Source organism: Castor canadensis, chromosome 16 (genome assembly GCF_047511655.1).
Source record: "Castor canadensis chromosome 16, mCasCan1.hap1v2, whole genome shotgun sequence".
Taxonomy (NCBI): Eukaryota; Metazoa; Chordata; class Mammalia; order Rodentia; family Castoridae; genus Castor; species Castor canadensis.
The window spans coordinates 18,689,582-18,707,863 of NC_133401.1; the positions used below are offsets into that span (position 1 = coordinate 18,689,582).

Sequence of the window (18,282 nt, forward strand, 5' to 3'; positions counted from 1 at the left end):
AAGTCACCAGAGGCCAGGGGACAGGGAAAGAGAGAGTTATTGTTTAATGTGTACCAATTTAAATGCTAGGGATGAAGGATAAGTTCTGAGTATGGCTGCTGGTAATGGGTCCACAGTACTGTGAATATGTATAAAGCCACTGACTTGTATATTTTATCATATACACACACACAGACACACACACAGACACACACACACAGACTTCACACTTGCTAGGCAGGTGCTCTACCATTTGAGACATACATACACTTTTTGCTTTGGTTATTTTTTAGATGGGGTCCCACATTTTTGTGGTCATCCTAATTATGCCATCTATGTAGCTGGGATGACAGTTGTGTGCCACCAGGCCCAGCTTTTTTTGTTGAGATGAGGTTTTACTATCTTTTTTGCCCAGACAGTCCTTGAACTATGATCCTCCTGATCTCCATCGCCTGAGAAGATAGGATTTCAGGCATGAGTCATCATGCCTGGCCTTAAATGTATGTTTTCGAAAATGTTGATGGACATACTAGGGGATGCTGAGGCAGGAGGATTATGAGTTTGAGGTCATCCTGGTCTATGTAGTGAGACCCTGTCCCAAAACAAACAAAGTAAAAGTGGTGGACATGAACACAGAAAAACCCTGAAGTCCACCTCAAAGTATAAAGTCTTTCTTCCCACAGTGTAAGCAGTGGGCTAACTAGACTCATCCATCCATTTGTTCAGTAACCAACTTTCACGTTTCTGCTGCGGCCCAGGAACTGTTCCATGTTTCAGAAATGAACGAAGAACATGAAACCCTTGCATACAGAGCCTATGTTCTGCTTCAACCTTTCAAGACTTCTTCCTATTCTTGAGAATTACCCAGAATTCCACAGTGTATGCACTGGTGTGGGTTACATCTCTGAGAAATCAATTCAAGAAGGGGTAAAACACAAGTACATGTGACTGCATGTCCAACCAGCCATCAGAGCCAGGCCACTGTCACGTGGCACATAGCTTCTGCCATACACATGAGAGACTGAGCATGAGAAAGGCAAACACTGTAAGGGTTAGAAAGGGTATGGTTTCCATCTTGTGGACACCCTCAAGAGTGAAACCTAAGGACTTTGCTCCAAAGAGTAAAGCAGGAAATAAATAAGGAAATGTATACACACTGTCATGCTGGGAAATGACAAGTATTAAGAAGAAGAGTAGATCTGAGAGGAAATATGACAAGGATGATATTTCAGGCCTGGGGGCCTCAGGGAGGTCTCTCTGAGAAACTGACAATCTGAGGAAAGCCCCTAATAACTGGGAATTCTGAGGGCGAAGGTCCTTTACACCTAAGGCACAGACAGTGAAAAAGCATGAAGATGAAGGAGAGGGAGTGTGTCCAGAGCACACTGAGGGAGGGAGAGGGAAGAGAGGGGAGGGTGAGTGAAATGAACTGAGTGCTTCTGTACCCTGCAAATGCATACACTAAAATCCTAACCTCCAGTGGGACTACATTAGGAGGTGGAGCAATTGGGGGGTCACCAGGGTGGAGTCCTTTGGATGTGATGAGTGGCCTTATAAAGGAACTCCAGAGATACTAGAAGTTGTCAGTCTGCTACAGAAAAGGGCCCTGTCCGTAACCCAACCCTGCCAGTATCCTAATCTTAGACTTCCAGCCTCCATATTTGAAATACAAATTCATGCTTTGTAAGCCATCTAGCCTATGGTCCTTTGTTAGGGAAGCCTTAGTGACTAAGATGGGGTGGGATGGGGGTTGAGCACTAGTTTCTGTCCAAGGAGGGAGTAAGCATGCTCTGTGCTCACTGCCTTGCTTCTTCCTGTGCACACAGGCAATGATATCTGTCTGCTGCCCCTGGTGGTGGGTAGGGGCCATGAGATGGGTCCTGGCCAACTGGATCTGAGTGGAGGTGATGCATGCTACATCAAGCCTACCATAAAAGGCCCTGTGTGGCTCTCCAGATCTCTTAAGGAGCAAACATTGGGAGCTTTGTTTTTAGATGAGGAGTGACAAGACACAAGTAGCTTTGATCCTAGGAGGGTCACCAACTCAAACTGTGTTTGCATCATCAAAACACAGGCTCTTTGTGTTTTGTAGAGAAATTTGGGGTTTCTTTCTTTGTGCACACAGTATTTTCTGGTGTGACTAATATCGTCCAGCCTCTTCACTCACTGTCCACTCTCTGCCTTGCCCTTGTTCTCTTTCATCCTTCATCCATGGGTGGAGTCTCTTTCTTGACTCCCAGCCAATACAATCTTAGGACACACTTTTCTTCTCAATTTTCCAGTTCACTCAGGCTGGTCCCATTCTCTACCTCCAACATCAGTTGGACCCCACACATCCCTAGGGTATATTTGCCAACTATGTAAGTTGCTGCTAGGGCTGCAGTGTTTTGATTGGACTCCAATTAATTCTGCCATGTATGGTACCAGACACTTTGTTGAGCCCATGAACCCTTTGATTTCTGTCTCAGTGTACTTTGTGCTGCTGTAACAGAATACCACAGACTGGGTAATTTTACGGAAATCTTATTCTTTCTCATAGGTCTGGAGTCTTGGAAGTCCAATATTAAAGTGCTGGCATCTTTCAAGGCCCTTGTTGTTGCAACATCCCATTGTGGAAGGCAGAAGGCAAGAAGCAAGATGAGAGAGCGAGAGCAATCAAGGCAGAGGGAGCCAGACTTGCTTTCATAACAAACCCACCCTTGCATAACTAACCTACTGCTGGGATCACATTAAAGCATTCATGAGTGCAGAGCCCGGGTGACCTCACCTTTCACTCTTATTGGGCCCTAACTCCAAATGATGTATTAGGAATTAGTTTCCAACCCATGAGCCCTGGAGGCCATGTTCACAGCAATTCCCAGCTGAGCAGGTGAGGTAATAATAGCATTTCCCAGGGTGACACACAGCATGTGGAGTTCTGAGGATGGGGGGAGGCTTACGTGAATGCTCCATCGTGTCCTCAAAGCAGGAGGCTTACCTTGTGTTAACTGATGTTTCCCTAACAATTTATCTTTCAGGCTCAAAAATTCATCTGTAAGAGAGCAGAGTGGGGAATTGTTATCTGTACAGTATGGTCCCAAGATGTGTGTTAAATATTTCTTCACAGATTCTTTCAGTGATATCCCTTTAATTGTAATGACCACAATGAGCTGGAGCCTGCCAGTGTTGGTTCTTACAGCTCATTTTGCACCTCTCTTCCAATCCTGCCTTCAGTGACCTCATATTGGTAAGTTAAAATTTGTCAGGGCAGGAACATTTATGCCATGGAAACTGTCATACACTACAGAGTAAGACTTCTTGTTTTGAGAACACAACCACTAGAGAAGTGAAACTCAGACCAATTTCCCTACCTTAGCCATTGGGAGGAAGGAGAGAAACAGAGAGACACTTTAGAACTGTCATTAACCAACATTAGGGTGAACATAGCTGTCAAAGAACAACATAAAGCCTGGCATGGTAGGACATGCCTGTAATCTCCGCACTCAAGAGGCTGATGCAGGAGGATGATGAGTTTGAGGCCAGCCTGAGATACATCGACAGACTCTATCTCAAGAAAAATAAATAAAGCATAAGACCTAGAGCAGCACCTGGCACATGGTTAGGTCACGAATGGGGTGAGAACACTTAATGATAATAATTATAATAATAGTTATCATGTTAGCATTTAATGAGACATTACTATGTGCCAGGCTCCACTCTAAGCACCTTATACACATCAGGTCATTGCAACCTCACATGCAATGCATGATATGGGGATGACTATTGCATTCATCTTTGTGGAGGGAGACAAGGGTCACTGAGAATTTATCCAGTTTGCCTGGGTTGCCGATGCATATGAGCTGGACCTGGGACTTGGATACAGACAGAGACGCTGCATCTGAGCTACCATAGTCTTCTTCCATTGATTTTCATGTCTGTGCTCACTGGCCAATGAGGGCAGGTAAGTCACAGCCTTCACATGACTCAGTGGATGCCAGCAACACACAGGCAATTATAGTTTGGGCTTCTTGGGGTCATTGTAAGGATTACACAATAGGACAGACAACGAATGGTAATGTTTCTCAGTGCTTTTATTTACGAGGTCCTGTCCATGGTGCTTTAGAGGAATTAACTTATTAAATCCTCATAATTACTACTGTTATCACCCCTCTCTAATGGATACAGAGACTAGGCACATAGAGGTGAAAAAATTTCCCACAGGTCACAAAGATCACATCAGCCAGAGTAACAATCATCCAAGTCAGCCTGCACTCTGGGCCACTCTGCAACCATGGTGGCTGCCCCTGGTAAAGCTGGACACATGATATTTACATGAGGAAAAGGAGCTGCAAGGATGTGACATAGTGGTCTCACTTTTGCCAGAGATAGGAAACATGTGCTCAGTCTCATTGTATGAGATATCTCTACACTTTGAGCCCTCTGTTCTCCAAATACTCACCCCAAATAAATTTCTTATTTTCTTCAGCATTAGCTATAGCACTTCCCCACAATCCTGCAGAGAAAATATAAATACAACTTGACTGTTTTTGTGGTTTCTCAAATGATCGAATGACTTGTATAAAGCACTGTGTGCCTCTGTATTGGGTAGGAAAATTGTTCTTTCATTCAATAAATATTTACAATGCAATTATTGGGCACTAAATATTGTTATGGAAGGCAGCGGTAGACAAACCACACAGGGTCACTGTCCTCATGAACATTCTTCTATGGATGTACCAGCTGGTCATTGTGGATTTGTGTCCCCAGGACTGTCTCAAGCTCTATTCCTTATGGACATTCGTCAGCATGGAGGCAGGAAGGACAGATTCTTCCCAGCCTCCAGTGCAGTGAGGCAGAGGTCAAGCTCTGGCCAGTGCAGAACATGGGGCATTTGTGAAAAATGCTTGCACTTTGACTAAAAGTAAGCACAGTCTTCTGAGGGCAGCCATCCTGTGACGAAGAGGAATTTAGTATACAAGTGATCATAACGTGCTCAGTTCAGAGAAGGAGAAATCCAGAATAAGACTGAGTCTTTACACTGAATATTGCAAAGCTAAAGCAGTGTTATCAGCTGCTTCTCTTTGTCTTTGTGTTTTTTAAGAAAATTAGAGTCACTTTGGCTTAAGCCACTGTGGTTGCTGGTGACCTTGAGTCAAGTACTTTTGTGTCCACTATGGGAAGACACAGTGAACAAGGTGTTGAAGACACACCCATTAGCATGGTTACTATTATAAAAACTATAAGGAGACTGTGGTAAGAGTAGATGGGTATAAGGGTGAATTATAATCCAAATACACTGTTGGTGGGAATGTAAAATGATACAGCCACTGTGGAAAATAGTGTGGTGATCTTCCAAATAATTAAAAGAAATTTCCAGGAGATGCAGTAATTATACTTCTGCATATACACCCCAAAGAATTGGCAGCATGGTCTCAAAGAGATAATTCTACATCCTTGTTTCATGGTTGCATTATTCACAGTAGGTAAAAATGGCATGCTAGATGTAGTGATGCACATTTGTAATCCCTGCTTCTTGGGAGGTAGAGGAAGTAGGATCAAGGTTTGAGGCTGGTTTGGGCAAAAAGCATGAGACCCCATCTGAAAAGTAAAGTAAGAGCAAAAAGGCTGCAGGTGTGTCTCACACGGTAAAGCACCTGCCTAGCAAGCATTAGCCCTGGGATCAAATTCCCATTATGGCAAATAAAAAATGGCAGACAGAGGAATGGATAAACAAAATGAGCCCCAACTATCTAGTGGACAATTATTTCACCTTGAAGAGGAAGGAAATTGGATATGTTACAACACAGATGTACCTTGAAGGCACTATGCTAAGTGCTATAAACTAACTGCTTGAGTAAAGACAAAACTGTATGATTCCACTGAGATACTGAAAGTAGTCAAAATGATAGACTCAGTGAAAGAACATGCAATCTCAGGAGTAGCAGAGGAGCTAGGGTCCTGGTGACAGATGATAAGATGCGGGTAAGAAGGGTAGAATGATTTCATAAGACATGGATGGATGCTGGCAGTGGGTATGGAGGGATGTGGATGGATTGTGGAAACCTGGAGATGGAATGGAGAGGAACTACAGCTGGATTGGCTGTGGTGAGCAAGAGAAAAGTAAGGTCAGAGATGGCATGTAAGGACTCAACATCGGGAACTGAACAGATGGTGGGGCATTTTAGGGGATGAGAATGACATAGGAAGAAAGTGGTCGTGGCCCTGTTCTGACTGGGAATAAGGATTCCACAATGGATTCACTGGATATCTCAAAACTCTTTGTTGAATTCATGGACATTAATTATCCTTGTGTTCCCACCACATGCTGGGCACTGGGATGATGCTTTGCTTGTGGGATCTCCTGTAACTCTCACATCCAAAGTTGGAATCTTACTGGATGCAAGCATGGATTTCAGCCTGTTTATGAAATCACCTCTCCTGGATCATTTATAAAGTATCAGGTATGTGTTGCACCAAGGAGGCCCATGAGAGACACTAAGGTCTCAGCAGGACTCCTCTGTAAGGTCTCTGTGAGACCATTTCCTCCCAGCAATGCAAGAACTGGGCAGAGAGAGACCCTCAAGGGGGACACTCATTCCTCCTCACTACTTTTCTCTCCCACTGAATCCCATTTGACCCATACTGACCTCTCAGGAAAGAAATGTCTCGCTCAGGCACAGATTTAACTAATCTTCCATTCTGGAATTGACTTCCAAACTGGGTGATGGGGATGTAAGCCTTGAGTGCAGGATAGCCAGCATGGTGAGGAGTGAACTCAAACCAGGATTCTGGGAGGGGATACAAGGGTAAGTCATCAGCACAGAGCCAAGAATATAGCAGGTATGCAGGAAAAGAAAATGACAACCAAGGCACTAAAATATCAGAAACAGTATTTGCAATCTCAAAACTGATTTGGGAATTCCTCTCCAGAACTTTGAGAGTTTTTATCCAGCTGGAGGCAAGTCATTATTTTCATAGCATCCTGTTTTTAATATTTCCTCAAACTTGAGTCCTTACCTCCATCTTTCTTCTCCATCTCATTGTAGCTCAAACTCCAGAGCAAGGGAGGGGTGCAGAAGTGTCTAGACACACTGTAGCACAGAGGACTATCTATGGGTGTTGGGGAGACCCTGGAATGTTGCAAGGAGGGACATCACATGACCAGATGTTTGTTCTGGAAATTTCCCTCCAACAGACATGAAAGAAGCAGATGGTGTGGGGCAGGGAAGCCAGTGAGGAGCTAATTACAAGAGGCTTCCAAAGTGACTAAGACACAAGGTCAAAGGTGGGCTTGGAGTGCTGGAGAAGAGGACAATGGTTGATAATGACAAGAGGCATTAAGAGGAAGGACTATATTGGGGGCTTATGGATAGGAGGTTATCACACTCTGTTGGAAAACCAGCAAAAGGATCTCTATTGGGAAGAGCGAGAGAAAGAACGAACCTAAGCACTTGAATGGTGTCTAATGAATAGTGAAAAATCAAGGGATATTGTTAAACAAACCAGTTTGTTTTATGCACAGAAAATTGGGTCATCAGGTCTCAGTCTGAGGAGAGAGACTGTGGATTAAAAGATAAATGGGGATTCTGGAAAGTCACCAGCATTTGGACGGTTGTGGAACCATGGAGGTAGATGATGTGTAGAAAGTGAGAGGTGCTGTATATGTTCCAAACAGCATAATGAAACCCAGAAGACACCTTATGAAAGGGGGAGTGGAAATACAATGAAGGAGATGAACTTGTACAAAGTCCATCTTACAAATTTATGGCATTACTACAATGAAATCCCCTCACAGTATTAATCTATGATTAAAATCTAATAAAACTTTTAAAAAAAGACAACAGTGAGAGATGCTCCTTGCCCTCACCTTGGTCCCCAGACACCCTGTGTTACTTTATTTTTTTCATTTTTATTCATTGTATGGGGGGATTCATTGCAGCAATTACAAACAGGCTTACAGTGGACTCTGGTTAGCTTGTCCCCACCTGTGTTACAACTTTATTGATCCACACAAAGCAAGTGTGTACCATTTGGTGACTTCTAGGGTATCCTTCTGCTCCTGGGCTCCCAAAGGAGGGTCAGTGACACATCCTTGCATTGTAGTGAATGCCTTTCAACCCGTTACTACCTCCCACTCCCAATTTTTGCTTACTCCGGGTTTTATGATCCTTCCAAACAGGGTGAAGGTCATTGTCAATGGCTGCAAATATTGGGTAGGGTAGTGTCCCTTTTTCCACATGCTTCTTTATGCTGGACAAAAGAGAGTCCTGGAACTTTGGAGAGAAGGTACCAAGATTGAGAGTGGTGCAGGCACAAGGACCTAAGAGTCAAGATTTGAAAGACCTGAAAGTCTTAAAAGATCTTTGGTGGCTCTACACCTGAACCCTGCATGCCCAATTGGAGGGACTTACTTCTCTGGTTTGTCTGGAGACAACTATGTAGGCCCAGAAGTCAGTGAGAGAGTAATTCTCCAAGCTCGCTGCCTCGATGGTTTTTTGTAGGCTGTCCCATATGGACCAATTCTCTGGGTCAAATCGATGTTCCAAGTCAGCTTCAATGTGTTCCATGTTCCCACTGTTAGTGTAGAATGAGGACAGTGCCCTGGGACAGAGAAAGAGGTGTCACGTTATCTCTGCATGGAAAGTGTGCTGAGATTGGTTAGCTATGTCTGTTCTTGGTTTGGATACAGGCTCACAGGTGTGAGTGCTTAATATCTGCCACATTACAAGCCTGAAGATTGAAAATGTGCATGGAGAAGGCTGAGAACTGTGAATGTGAGGAAGTCATTAACCTTGAATGCCTTCCTCCTGGAAGGGCAATAAACATGGAAAATTTAATTTATATGAAGTAAGTAAGAGTGAGGAATGATAAAGCTCAATACAGGTCTTGTGCATCATCTGGGAAGATCCTTCAATGTTACAAGCAGGAAAATGAGAGCAATATAATAGAAATGACTCTCGAGAGCCAAATCATATTTGTCCAGACTGACATTTATCAAGTGTTTGCATGTGGTGGTCTTGTCATTGTCATAACCAACCAAGAAAAGGAATGGCAAGGTCATTCTCAATTCACAGGAGAAAACACTGATACATAGAGAGGTTAAAAGCAAATTCCTCAAGATCGCACGGGGAGCATGAAGCCAAACTGGACTTTTCTCCAGATAATCCATCACCTTCACATTTTATTTTCCACAGAGTGCATTAGAGCAGCAGATCGAGAACAAGCCTAGGTAGGGGAGTTTTCAAAGAGAAACACCTTGCCACTTCCATTTAGGAAACTCAATATCCATGCGTTCACTGAATAAATATTTGTGATGCTCATATTATCACTTTTGAAGGCTCCCTGTCTACACTTGTGCTGTCCAATAAGATAAACACTGGCCACGTGCAGCACTTCAACACTTGAAATGTGATTACTGTGACTCAAAAGCTGAATTCTCAATTTTACATAACTTTAAAAAAAATTAAACACAGGTATTCCATTCAGTTACTGGGAAACCTTGAAGACTTTTGGAACCAGTTGGGTATGGACAACTCCTTTGCCAAGTGCAGTTCATGTTAACATCCAGTGAGACCTCCGCATCAAACCAGGAGGCGCTATGTGTGGAAAGTGCATAGCTTTCAAAGACTTAGTCTGACAACAGGCACATCAAATATCTCATTAATAATGTCCATATCGATTATGTGTCAAAACACTAATAGCTTAGATATGGTTTATGCAGAAAATATACATCACAACTAATGTCACTCTTCCCATTTTCCTTGTTAATGAGGCTATAACAAGTAAGTAGAAACTGCTTTGCTGAAAAGTATTAACTTCTCACTTGGGTCAATGAGTTCAGTAAAAGGAGGAGAAAAGCCTGGCATCCCTGCCTCCATTTTGCATCTGTCTCCTTTGTGTTAAATCTTTGGGTCAAACTCCTACTTAATTTTGCACATAGGCATATTAATCATTCAAGGAGTGTGTCTAAAATCAGTGATACATAACCTGTCTTGTCCCTCAAAATTGTGCCTGAAAGCCTCTATTAACTCTCCTAAACCTTCTCTCATCCTGGAATCCTGAATGACAGGACAGGATTGCTCAGTAAACATCTTTATGACAAGGGACCAAGGCTCCCCCTATACAAAGGCAATAAGGACCTCGCAGGACCAGAACTGAGATAATGATCAACTCTGAATGAATTTTGATCAAGGCTGTTTAATTAGGCAGATTTCTCTCCCCTGCCTAAATTCTTCCTCTATTGAAACCTAAGCTGATATCTGACCCCACAGATGGGCTAAAGTGTTTACATTCCCTCTTCCCTTTGTGTGCTTGTGCAGAGCTAAGGAATCTCTTTTCTCTGCCCTTCACCATTACTTGTCATGGTGACAGGTGTACAGCCTAGTCTGTGAGGATTCCAAAAGCAGGGCTTTTGCCCTGAAACCCTGGAGTTGAGGCTAATAGAAACTTTAACATGTATATTTCTATCACATAGCTCTTGAAACAGGTACTTAGAAACTGCTTGTGTTGAAAAGCACTGACTCCTCACTTAGGCCCATATATTAACTAAAGGCAGGAGAAAAGATTGGTTTCTCTGCCTCCATTTTGTATCTGTCTCAGCTCTGAGCTGTTCACCTTGCTTCCACCTTGCAATCCAGGACTTATCAATATCATCTCTATAAGGAGGAGTGGAGGAAACTGCTACCACAGAAAGGAAGAGCAGATCCTTTGCAGGACAGACCACCCGCCATGCTACAAAGACATCTATTTTCTGACTGGATTGCTGCCCTTAAGTGATGACAGGAACTTCTCTGGAACCCCTAGCGAACCAAGACTGAAATAATGATCAACCAGGCCATACCTTGACCAGGACTGTTTAATAATTATGCAGACCATTCATCCCTGCCTCAAATCTGCTCTCTACTTAAACCCAAAGCTCACTTCTGTACTATAAGATGGGCTGCAGTGCTTACTCTGCCTCTTTTCACGTGGTGACCCTGCTGCATGGAACTGACAGGTGGGACCCCCAGAGTTGAGCTTAGGGCATAATATTTCAATTTAGTGCTGGTTTGAATGCTTCAATGCGTTGCATCATTTAATTCTCACCACAGCTCTCTGTAATTATGAAGAGATTACTAATTGCATTCACCCTGAGTGTAATAAGACAACCAGACCTATTTCTCCTTATCTGGATGTGACCTGGGACCTGTTAACCAATCTTGTCCCAGCTCTCCAAATTACATTACTAATTGCTAAGTTTAGTACTGCTATCCTGTTTGCGAGGAAACCAAGACACATAGAAGGGATGTCTGTGTTTCTCACAGCCCACAAAGGACAGCTCTGGGAATTGAATCAAAGCTTTTGGATGGAAGGCCTGCCTTACTCATCACTTGCTGCAGTGCTGTGCACCTCCAAGGAGCTACAGAGGAAAGATGTCTTTTGATTCCTGTTTCCACAGCGCCCCCTGGAGGTGGGCACTAAGGCAGTTCTGCTAACCTTCATGCCCTGTCACTCAGAAGTTAGCTTTGGGAACACAGGCCCCAGGTGTTACTGTGCAGGGGCTGCCTCACTCCTAAGTTCTTCTCTTCACCCTGTTGTCTCCATTAACCATTAACCTCATACACTGCACCCAGCTCAAAGGCCAGCCCATCTTATCTCTGCACAGAAAAGTTTTCAAGATTAATTAGCAACCTCTGTCCCGGGTGCGGAAGCAGGGTCACAGGCATGAGTGCTTCAGAACTGGCATTTGGGACCTTTGGAAAAGAAAGCCCTACAGAGGCTTGGAGCAATACTTTGCCATGAGGGCTGACAAGTCACAAGTGCTGTATTCCACCCACCTAAGGTTTGAACACACCTTGATGTACCTGAACACTTTGTTACTGATCTGTGACTCAAGAAGATATTGGTAGTTGTCTCAGTTCCTGGAACAGATCTCCTGGGAGTTTTCTGATAATAAGGGTGGTAGGAATGAAATGGTTAAAAGACTTAGCCAGAGGGAAGCCATTAATCAGGTGTCCAGAGGGAAGCCATTAATCTGGTGCCATTTGAGCTTCAAAGCTGAAGAGGGTTCATAAGAGGTCTGGTTCCCATAGAAACGATGAAAACAGAAGGTACCAAAGTGGGATGTGGATAAAGGGTTGTGTTGATTGTGTTCACTCATGCTTACAGCTAACAGCCATTGTTTTGCTTCTGTACCTAGGCTAGCTTGCTTCACAACAGGTGTCAAACAGGACGTGGTTTTTGCCTTTATAAACCCTGCTCAGGGGCTGCTCTGAGATCCAACGACCTGTTGGTCAGGGCAGTCACCAGCTGGCTAATAAAGACTCTCCTTTAAAGCCTTTCTTGGGTGGTCGTACCTCCTTCTAACTCAAAACAGGAACACCTTTGGTTCTAATAAGGTGACTCTTGCCAGAAGGACTGCTGGAAAGCCTTAGGAAAGTATAAAACCTGGCCCAAAGCTTGGAACTTTCAGCTTCACTCCCCAGACTCTGGGGAGGGGAAGGTAAGAGGGGCTGGAGATGGAGTTTGGACTCCAGTGGTTAGTGATATAAGCATTATGGATATGTAATGAAACCTCCATTAAACTCCCTAATGGACAGGGGCAGAGACCTTCTGTGCTGGGGACACATGGAGATACAGGGGGTGGTGGCTCAGAGAAGGCATGGAGGCCCACCTCCATCTCAGCCCTGTGGTATGCATCTCTTGCACTTGGCTGTTCCTGAATTGTCTCCTTTATTGTAAATGTAAAGGAAGTGCATCCTTGAGGTCAGTGACCTGTTCTAGGAAATTATCAAACCCTAGGGGAAGATTGTGGGAACCCCTTATTTATGACCAGTCTTTCAAAAGTCCTGGTAGTCAGGGACTTTTTGACTGATGTTTGAAATGGAGCCAGTCTTATGGGACTGAGGCACCTTTACTTGTGAGCCTGGTGGCTCACTTTTGGTAAACACTGTCACAAGGGAACTGATTGTAGGACAACAGTAGTGACAGAGAGTTGGAGAAGTTGTATTAGGAAGGACAGAATAGTGCTACAGGTGGAGGGAGTAGGGGAGGAGAGGAGAGGTACAAGGTCACAACTAGATAGTTAGGAATACTTTCCAGGCTGGGGAAGTAGTTCAGTGTAGAGTGTTTGCCTAGCATGAGCAAGATACTGGGTTTGGTAACTAGCATTACTCACACACACACACACACACACACACACACACACACACACACACGGAGGGCCCAAGCACAGTGATATACTCCTATAATCATAGCTGCTTCAGGGGCAGAGATCAGGAGGACTGAAATTTGAGGCAAGCCCAGGTAAAAAGGTAGCAAGGTCCCATCTTAATTAATAACCCTGGTAGGGTATTGTGTACCTTTTATCCCAGCTAGTAAGACTGGCCTCAGAGCAAAAACACGAGAGTATCCAAAAAATAACTCAAGCAAAAATGGGCTGGCATGTGGATCATGGGATAGAGCTTCTGCCTAGCAAGCAGGGGGCCCTGAATTTAAATCCTAGTGATGCTCCACACCTCCCTCCCAAATGAAAGAGAGAGAAATGAGGAATAATTTATGACATTCTATTACATGCAGGGTGAATATAATGAGCAATATTGTTCTGTATATTTCAAAATAGCTAAAGGAAGGTTTCTGAATGTCTCATCACACAGAAATGACAAATGTTTGAAATGTGGATAATCTAACTATTGTGCGTGATCAATACACAAGATACACAGGTACCAAAGCATCACACTATACCCCCCACAATGCACAATTAAAGACAGGAAAAAGGAAAAAAAGAAAGCATGCATTTGACGTCAGGAAAATCCTTTCATTTTGGTGTTGAAAACACCCCTTGCCCTCCAGTCCCAAATGTAACACTTACCAAGTGGAGCCCGAGACCCCTGCGAGGTACGTGATGACATCCAACAGGCCATGTTTTTTCATCTCGCTCAGGACCCCAAGACAGGCAAAGTGTGCCCTCAGACCCCCGCCGGAGCCAAGAACAGCAATGACTGGGGCCTGGGCATTGCAAAGAGGACAGTTGGAGGTTCAGAGTCAGGGGATAGGATTGGGAACAACATGGATGCCTAAGCTCTCCCTTGGGCAGGGCAACGTCTCTCCCATGTGACTACTCTAGCAGTACAGATCTGTATCCTTCTCTTTCTTCCCTTCTCCTCTGCTTATCCTGGTTGAGCTGGGCCACGGACTCCGGGCACAGTGGGGTCAAACACCAGCCCCTCAGGAATATCTTCCAACCTTACCTCATCAGCCTTGATGCCCAGTTTATTCAGAGACATCACCACCTGGAGCTTGCGGTTGTCCACTGCCTCCTTCTCTTCTTTCTGGAGCTCAGGAGTGATGCGAACCCTATGGCTTTTCCGGACAAAACAGAAACAACAAACTCCAGAAAATTTGTAGTGAGAGATAAAGAATAAAACAGAACTTATTTAGAGTGGTGCTGTCTTTAAAAGTAGCCACCAGCAGTGGGTGATTATTGAAGAAACGTGGTGCATGGGAATGGACAAGGGCTGTGTGTGAAAGGCACATGGACGCACAATACTTCAGCGATGATTTTTTTTTGTGGTGAGTCTGGGGTTTTTATTCAGGGCTTCATGCTTGCAAAGCAGGCACTCTACCATTTGACCCACATCTCCAGTCCATTTTGCTATTATTATTTTGGAGATGTGGGTCTCAGATTATTTGCCTGGGCTGACCTGGAATGTAGATCTTCCCAATCTCAGCCTCCCAGGGGGCTAGGATTACAGGCATGAGCCACTGGTGCCCAGCTCTGCAATAATTTTTACAGCAATGACTTCTGAAATAATTTGGGAGACAGTGAATATGAACACCGCTAGCCCTCACACACCCTCTACAGGATTCTTATCTGAAAATTTAATAGACCTCAGATTAAAAACATTATGAAAAACTGCACCTGTACTGAGGATGTGCAGACATTTTTCTTGTCATTATTCCCTCAACAATATAGTATAATAACTGTATTCTACTAGTTATTGTTGAGTTGATTTAAAGTACATGAGAGGTTGTGTAAATTTTATAGAAATACTACACCATTGTATATAGGCAACTGAGCATCTGAAGATTTTTGTATCTGCAGAGGGGGCTGGTGGTAGCCTTGGACAAAATTCTCCAAGGTTACTGAGGGATGAATGTACAATACACTACTAAGGTTATCAGCGGGAACTTCTGTGTATATACCTGAGGTAATCAGTCTGCTTGCTACAGAGTCGGCTATATACCCATGCTGCACTAGTCACAATAGCTAAGTCATAGAATCAGATGAGGTACCCATCAATGGATGAACAGATAAAGAAAATGTGACTTATATACTCAATTGAATGTGATTCAGCCATAAAGGATGACAAATTATATCATTTTCAGGAAAATGGAAAGAACTGGAGATCATCATGTTAAGTGAAGTGAGACTCTGAAAAACCCATATTGCACGGTCTCTCTCGTATGTGGAATCTGGATTTGAAAAAAACATGAAATCAGAAGGGGGACTATTTAGAGGGATGAGTGGGAGAAATGGAGGGTGATGGGAGGCAAAGATGATTGAAGCATACAGTATACAAATATGAGACTGTCATACTGCAACCCCTTCTTTTGTGCAATTAGTAAAAGTTAAGAAACGATTGATGACATGGTCAGCCATGGTGGAAGATGTTCAGTGGTTCATGAAAATGTTAGTCAGAATTATCAAATGACACAGTCATCTCACTCTCAGGTATATAGTGAAGAGATTGAAAGCAGGTGTTTTAATAGAAAGGTGTACATTAACGTTCATATTGGTGCTAGTCACATCTACAAACTAGAAGACACCCCAATGTCCATCAAGTGACAAACGCATAAACGAAATGTTGTCTCTCATGTAATGAAATACCACTTAGAAAAAAAAGGTTCTCATGCATGCCACAGTGTGACTGAACCTTAAAGAGACAAAGCCAAGTGACAGAGACAACACAAAGACCACACATTGCAGGATTGCACTTACATGACACATGCACAACAGGAAAACCATGGGGATAGGAAGCACGTTAGTAGGTTCCAGGGGCTGGGAGAGGGAGAAATGGAGTGAGGCTTAATGGATGACGAAAATGTTCTGGAGTAGATAGAGGAGCGATTCCAAGATGGCGACTAGAGGGAGGAAGCAAAAAGTGTGCTTCGTAAAGTAAACTCTTGGAGAGACGCTGGAGATACACCTGGCAGGAAAAACCACCAAGAAGAGACAAAACTCTGAGAAGATAGATACTGGTGGCAGTTGGACCACACTGTAAATGTGTAAATGACACTGAATTGTTTACTTTAAAATGGTTAAATGAGTAAATTTTACAATATTGTGCATTTTGCTACAATATAAAATTAAGTGGATAAAAATTTAACTGCACCTGTTTCTTTTTACTTTTTAAAATATGGTTATATATCATGACACAGTGGCTCACATCTGTTATCTCAGGCATGAAGTGGGGATTTGGATGACAGTGGTTTGGTGCCAGTCAGGGAAAAAGTTAGAAAGAGCCAGTATCAACAAATAACCTGTACATGCTGGTGCTTGCTTATAGCTCCTGCTATGTGAGAGGCCATAGGTAGGAGGACTGTGGTCCATGTTGGCCTTGGGCAAAAAGGAAGATGCTACCTAAAAATATAAGTAAAGGAAAAAAATGTGCTGGGGCCATGGTGCAAGTGGTAGAGTGTATGCCTAAACCCTGTACTGCATATATATACACTATCTATCTATCTATCTATCTATCTATATCTACCTATATATTGGTAAACTTCAGCTAAGGATATGACTCACCTTGTATCTTTCTTGGACAGCAGTGATTTGGGGGACTGCTCATGGCTCATCTTACAAACTTCCTCCAGTCAGTTTATTTTCAATGCTGCACTTCCCTGCTGCACACCTGCTCCTGTTTGCAGCAGGTTGAAGGGGTCCTGAACACAGTATGGTTCTAGTTATAACTTCTGTGGGAAGAGTCCAGATGAGTATTTCTTAGGAAAGATCAATTCATACATTTCCTGTACAAATGATACCTGATTTACATCATGGATCACATCCAAGTACCCAGAAAAAACTGGTGTGGGAGGGTGAGAGGTGAACTCAGTGCTTTGGCCAGTTCGTTGACAGCCTTTTTGGAAGAATTGGTCATTTGGTTTTGTGGTTTTGGTCCAACTGTGTTCTTGTTAATCAGCCATCTGCTCCTCAACCCAGAGGATATAGTTTGAGGATATAGTTTCCTTCAAAGTAGCCATGGTGACATGGGCATTTCTTGAAGTTAAGCTAGAGGAGGAGGACCAGTCTTGAGCACACTACCCAACTGAAGCTCAGCCTATGAGTCATGTTCTCCATGTCTGCGCCCCAAGTCTGCACACCACCAACCTGGAGGCACAGGAGATGTGACTCCTTGGTGGGCACTGGGCAGGGAGCTCCGTGTGACCAGACACACCGAGCAATGGAGACCAGTAGCTTCTAGGGATGGCTGTGGTCCCAGGACAGTTCTTTCTCTGTCTTAATTCTGAAGTTCTTCATTTTTGCAATGGCTTGGAGATGCCCCAGTTCCCTGTGACAGTTGCAAGGAGACTGGCTGAGAGGAAGAAATCCTGACAATGAGATACCTCCAGCCTCCCTGTATGTTTTATCCACTAAGTGCTCCTCCCTTCTGCGAAAGGGACAGATGGAAAAAGTCACAATTCTGTCAGCAAAATTAACTCTGGAGAAGGTTGGAGTTGCTGTTGTTAGTCACAGCAGGGGTAAAGGGATTCACAAATGCAACGTGGCATTTGTATATATAAATATTAATAAGATATATATGTGTATATAAAAGATAGCTTTTATTCTATTTATCAATTGTGCCTGTTAGGACAAAACTCTGAATTTCTATATCAATTCAGCTCATAGCTTCTCTTCCCAGCATCCCCAGCAGGAGACTTACCTACCTAAGTTTGGGCTTCACCATTACATCTCTGATTTTAGACTTGGCTTCAACGATACAGCTATGAGGGGAAAGTTTGATAAAGGTTTTTAGTACTTACAGATGCTGGAGGTCCCCAGAAGGCCCTGAGTGCAGCGAAGAGTGTAGTGAGAGGTGAAAGAGCAGCAATTAGCAATTTATATATACAGTGGGAACTAGTGTGTGTCAGCGAGCAGATGCCTGAATGGTGCAGTTAAGGGAAGCCTGTTGGGGGTCAAAGGTAGCTGAAGCTTGTATCTCTGGCACAGCTGAGCCCTTTGGGTGTGGTGAACTGGAAACTGTGTCAAGGAGACTTGAGCCTGGGACAAGTTATATTAAAAATGGATTCCAAGGGGTTAGACTGATTAAAGTACAGTATATTTACAGG

At 43.6% G+C, this 18,282-nt stretch overlaps 1 protein-coding gene across 1 annotated transcript in view; it reads right to left on the bottom strand.

Annotated features, from left to right (window-relative positions):
• The window catches only part of LOC109697581 (cytosolic phospholipase A2 gamma-like), a 28,887-nt gene extending 12,096 nt beyond the window's left edge, over positions 1-16,791 (bottom strand). Inside the window, exons 1-7 of the mRNA XM_074057353.1 lie at positions 16,742-16,791; positions 14,187-14,298; positions 13,808-13,944; positions 8,370-8,559; positions 8,111-8,231; positions 6,606-6,746; positions 2,957-3,010 (exon numbers count right to left, since the gene is read on the bottom strand). Coding sequence (XP_073913454.1) covers positions 2,957-3,010; positions 6,606-6,746; positions 8,111-8,231; positions 8,370-8,559; positions 13,808-13,944; positions 14,187-14,298; positions 16,742-16,791 — 805 coding nt within the window. The remainder of the gene's footprint in view (positions 1-2,956; positions 3,011-6,605; positions 6,747-8,110; positions 8,232-8,369; positions 8,560-13,807; positions 13,945-14,186; positions 14,299-16,741) is intronic.
• Between the last annotated feature and the right edge of the window lie 1,491 nt (positions 16,792-18,282).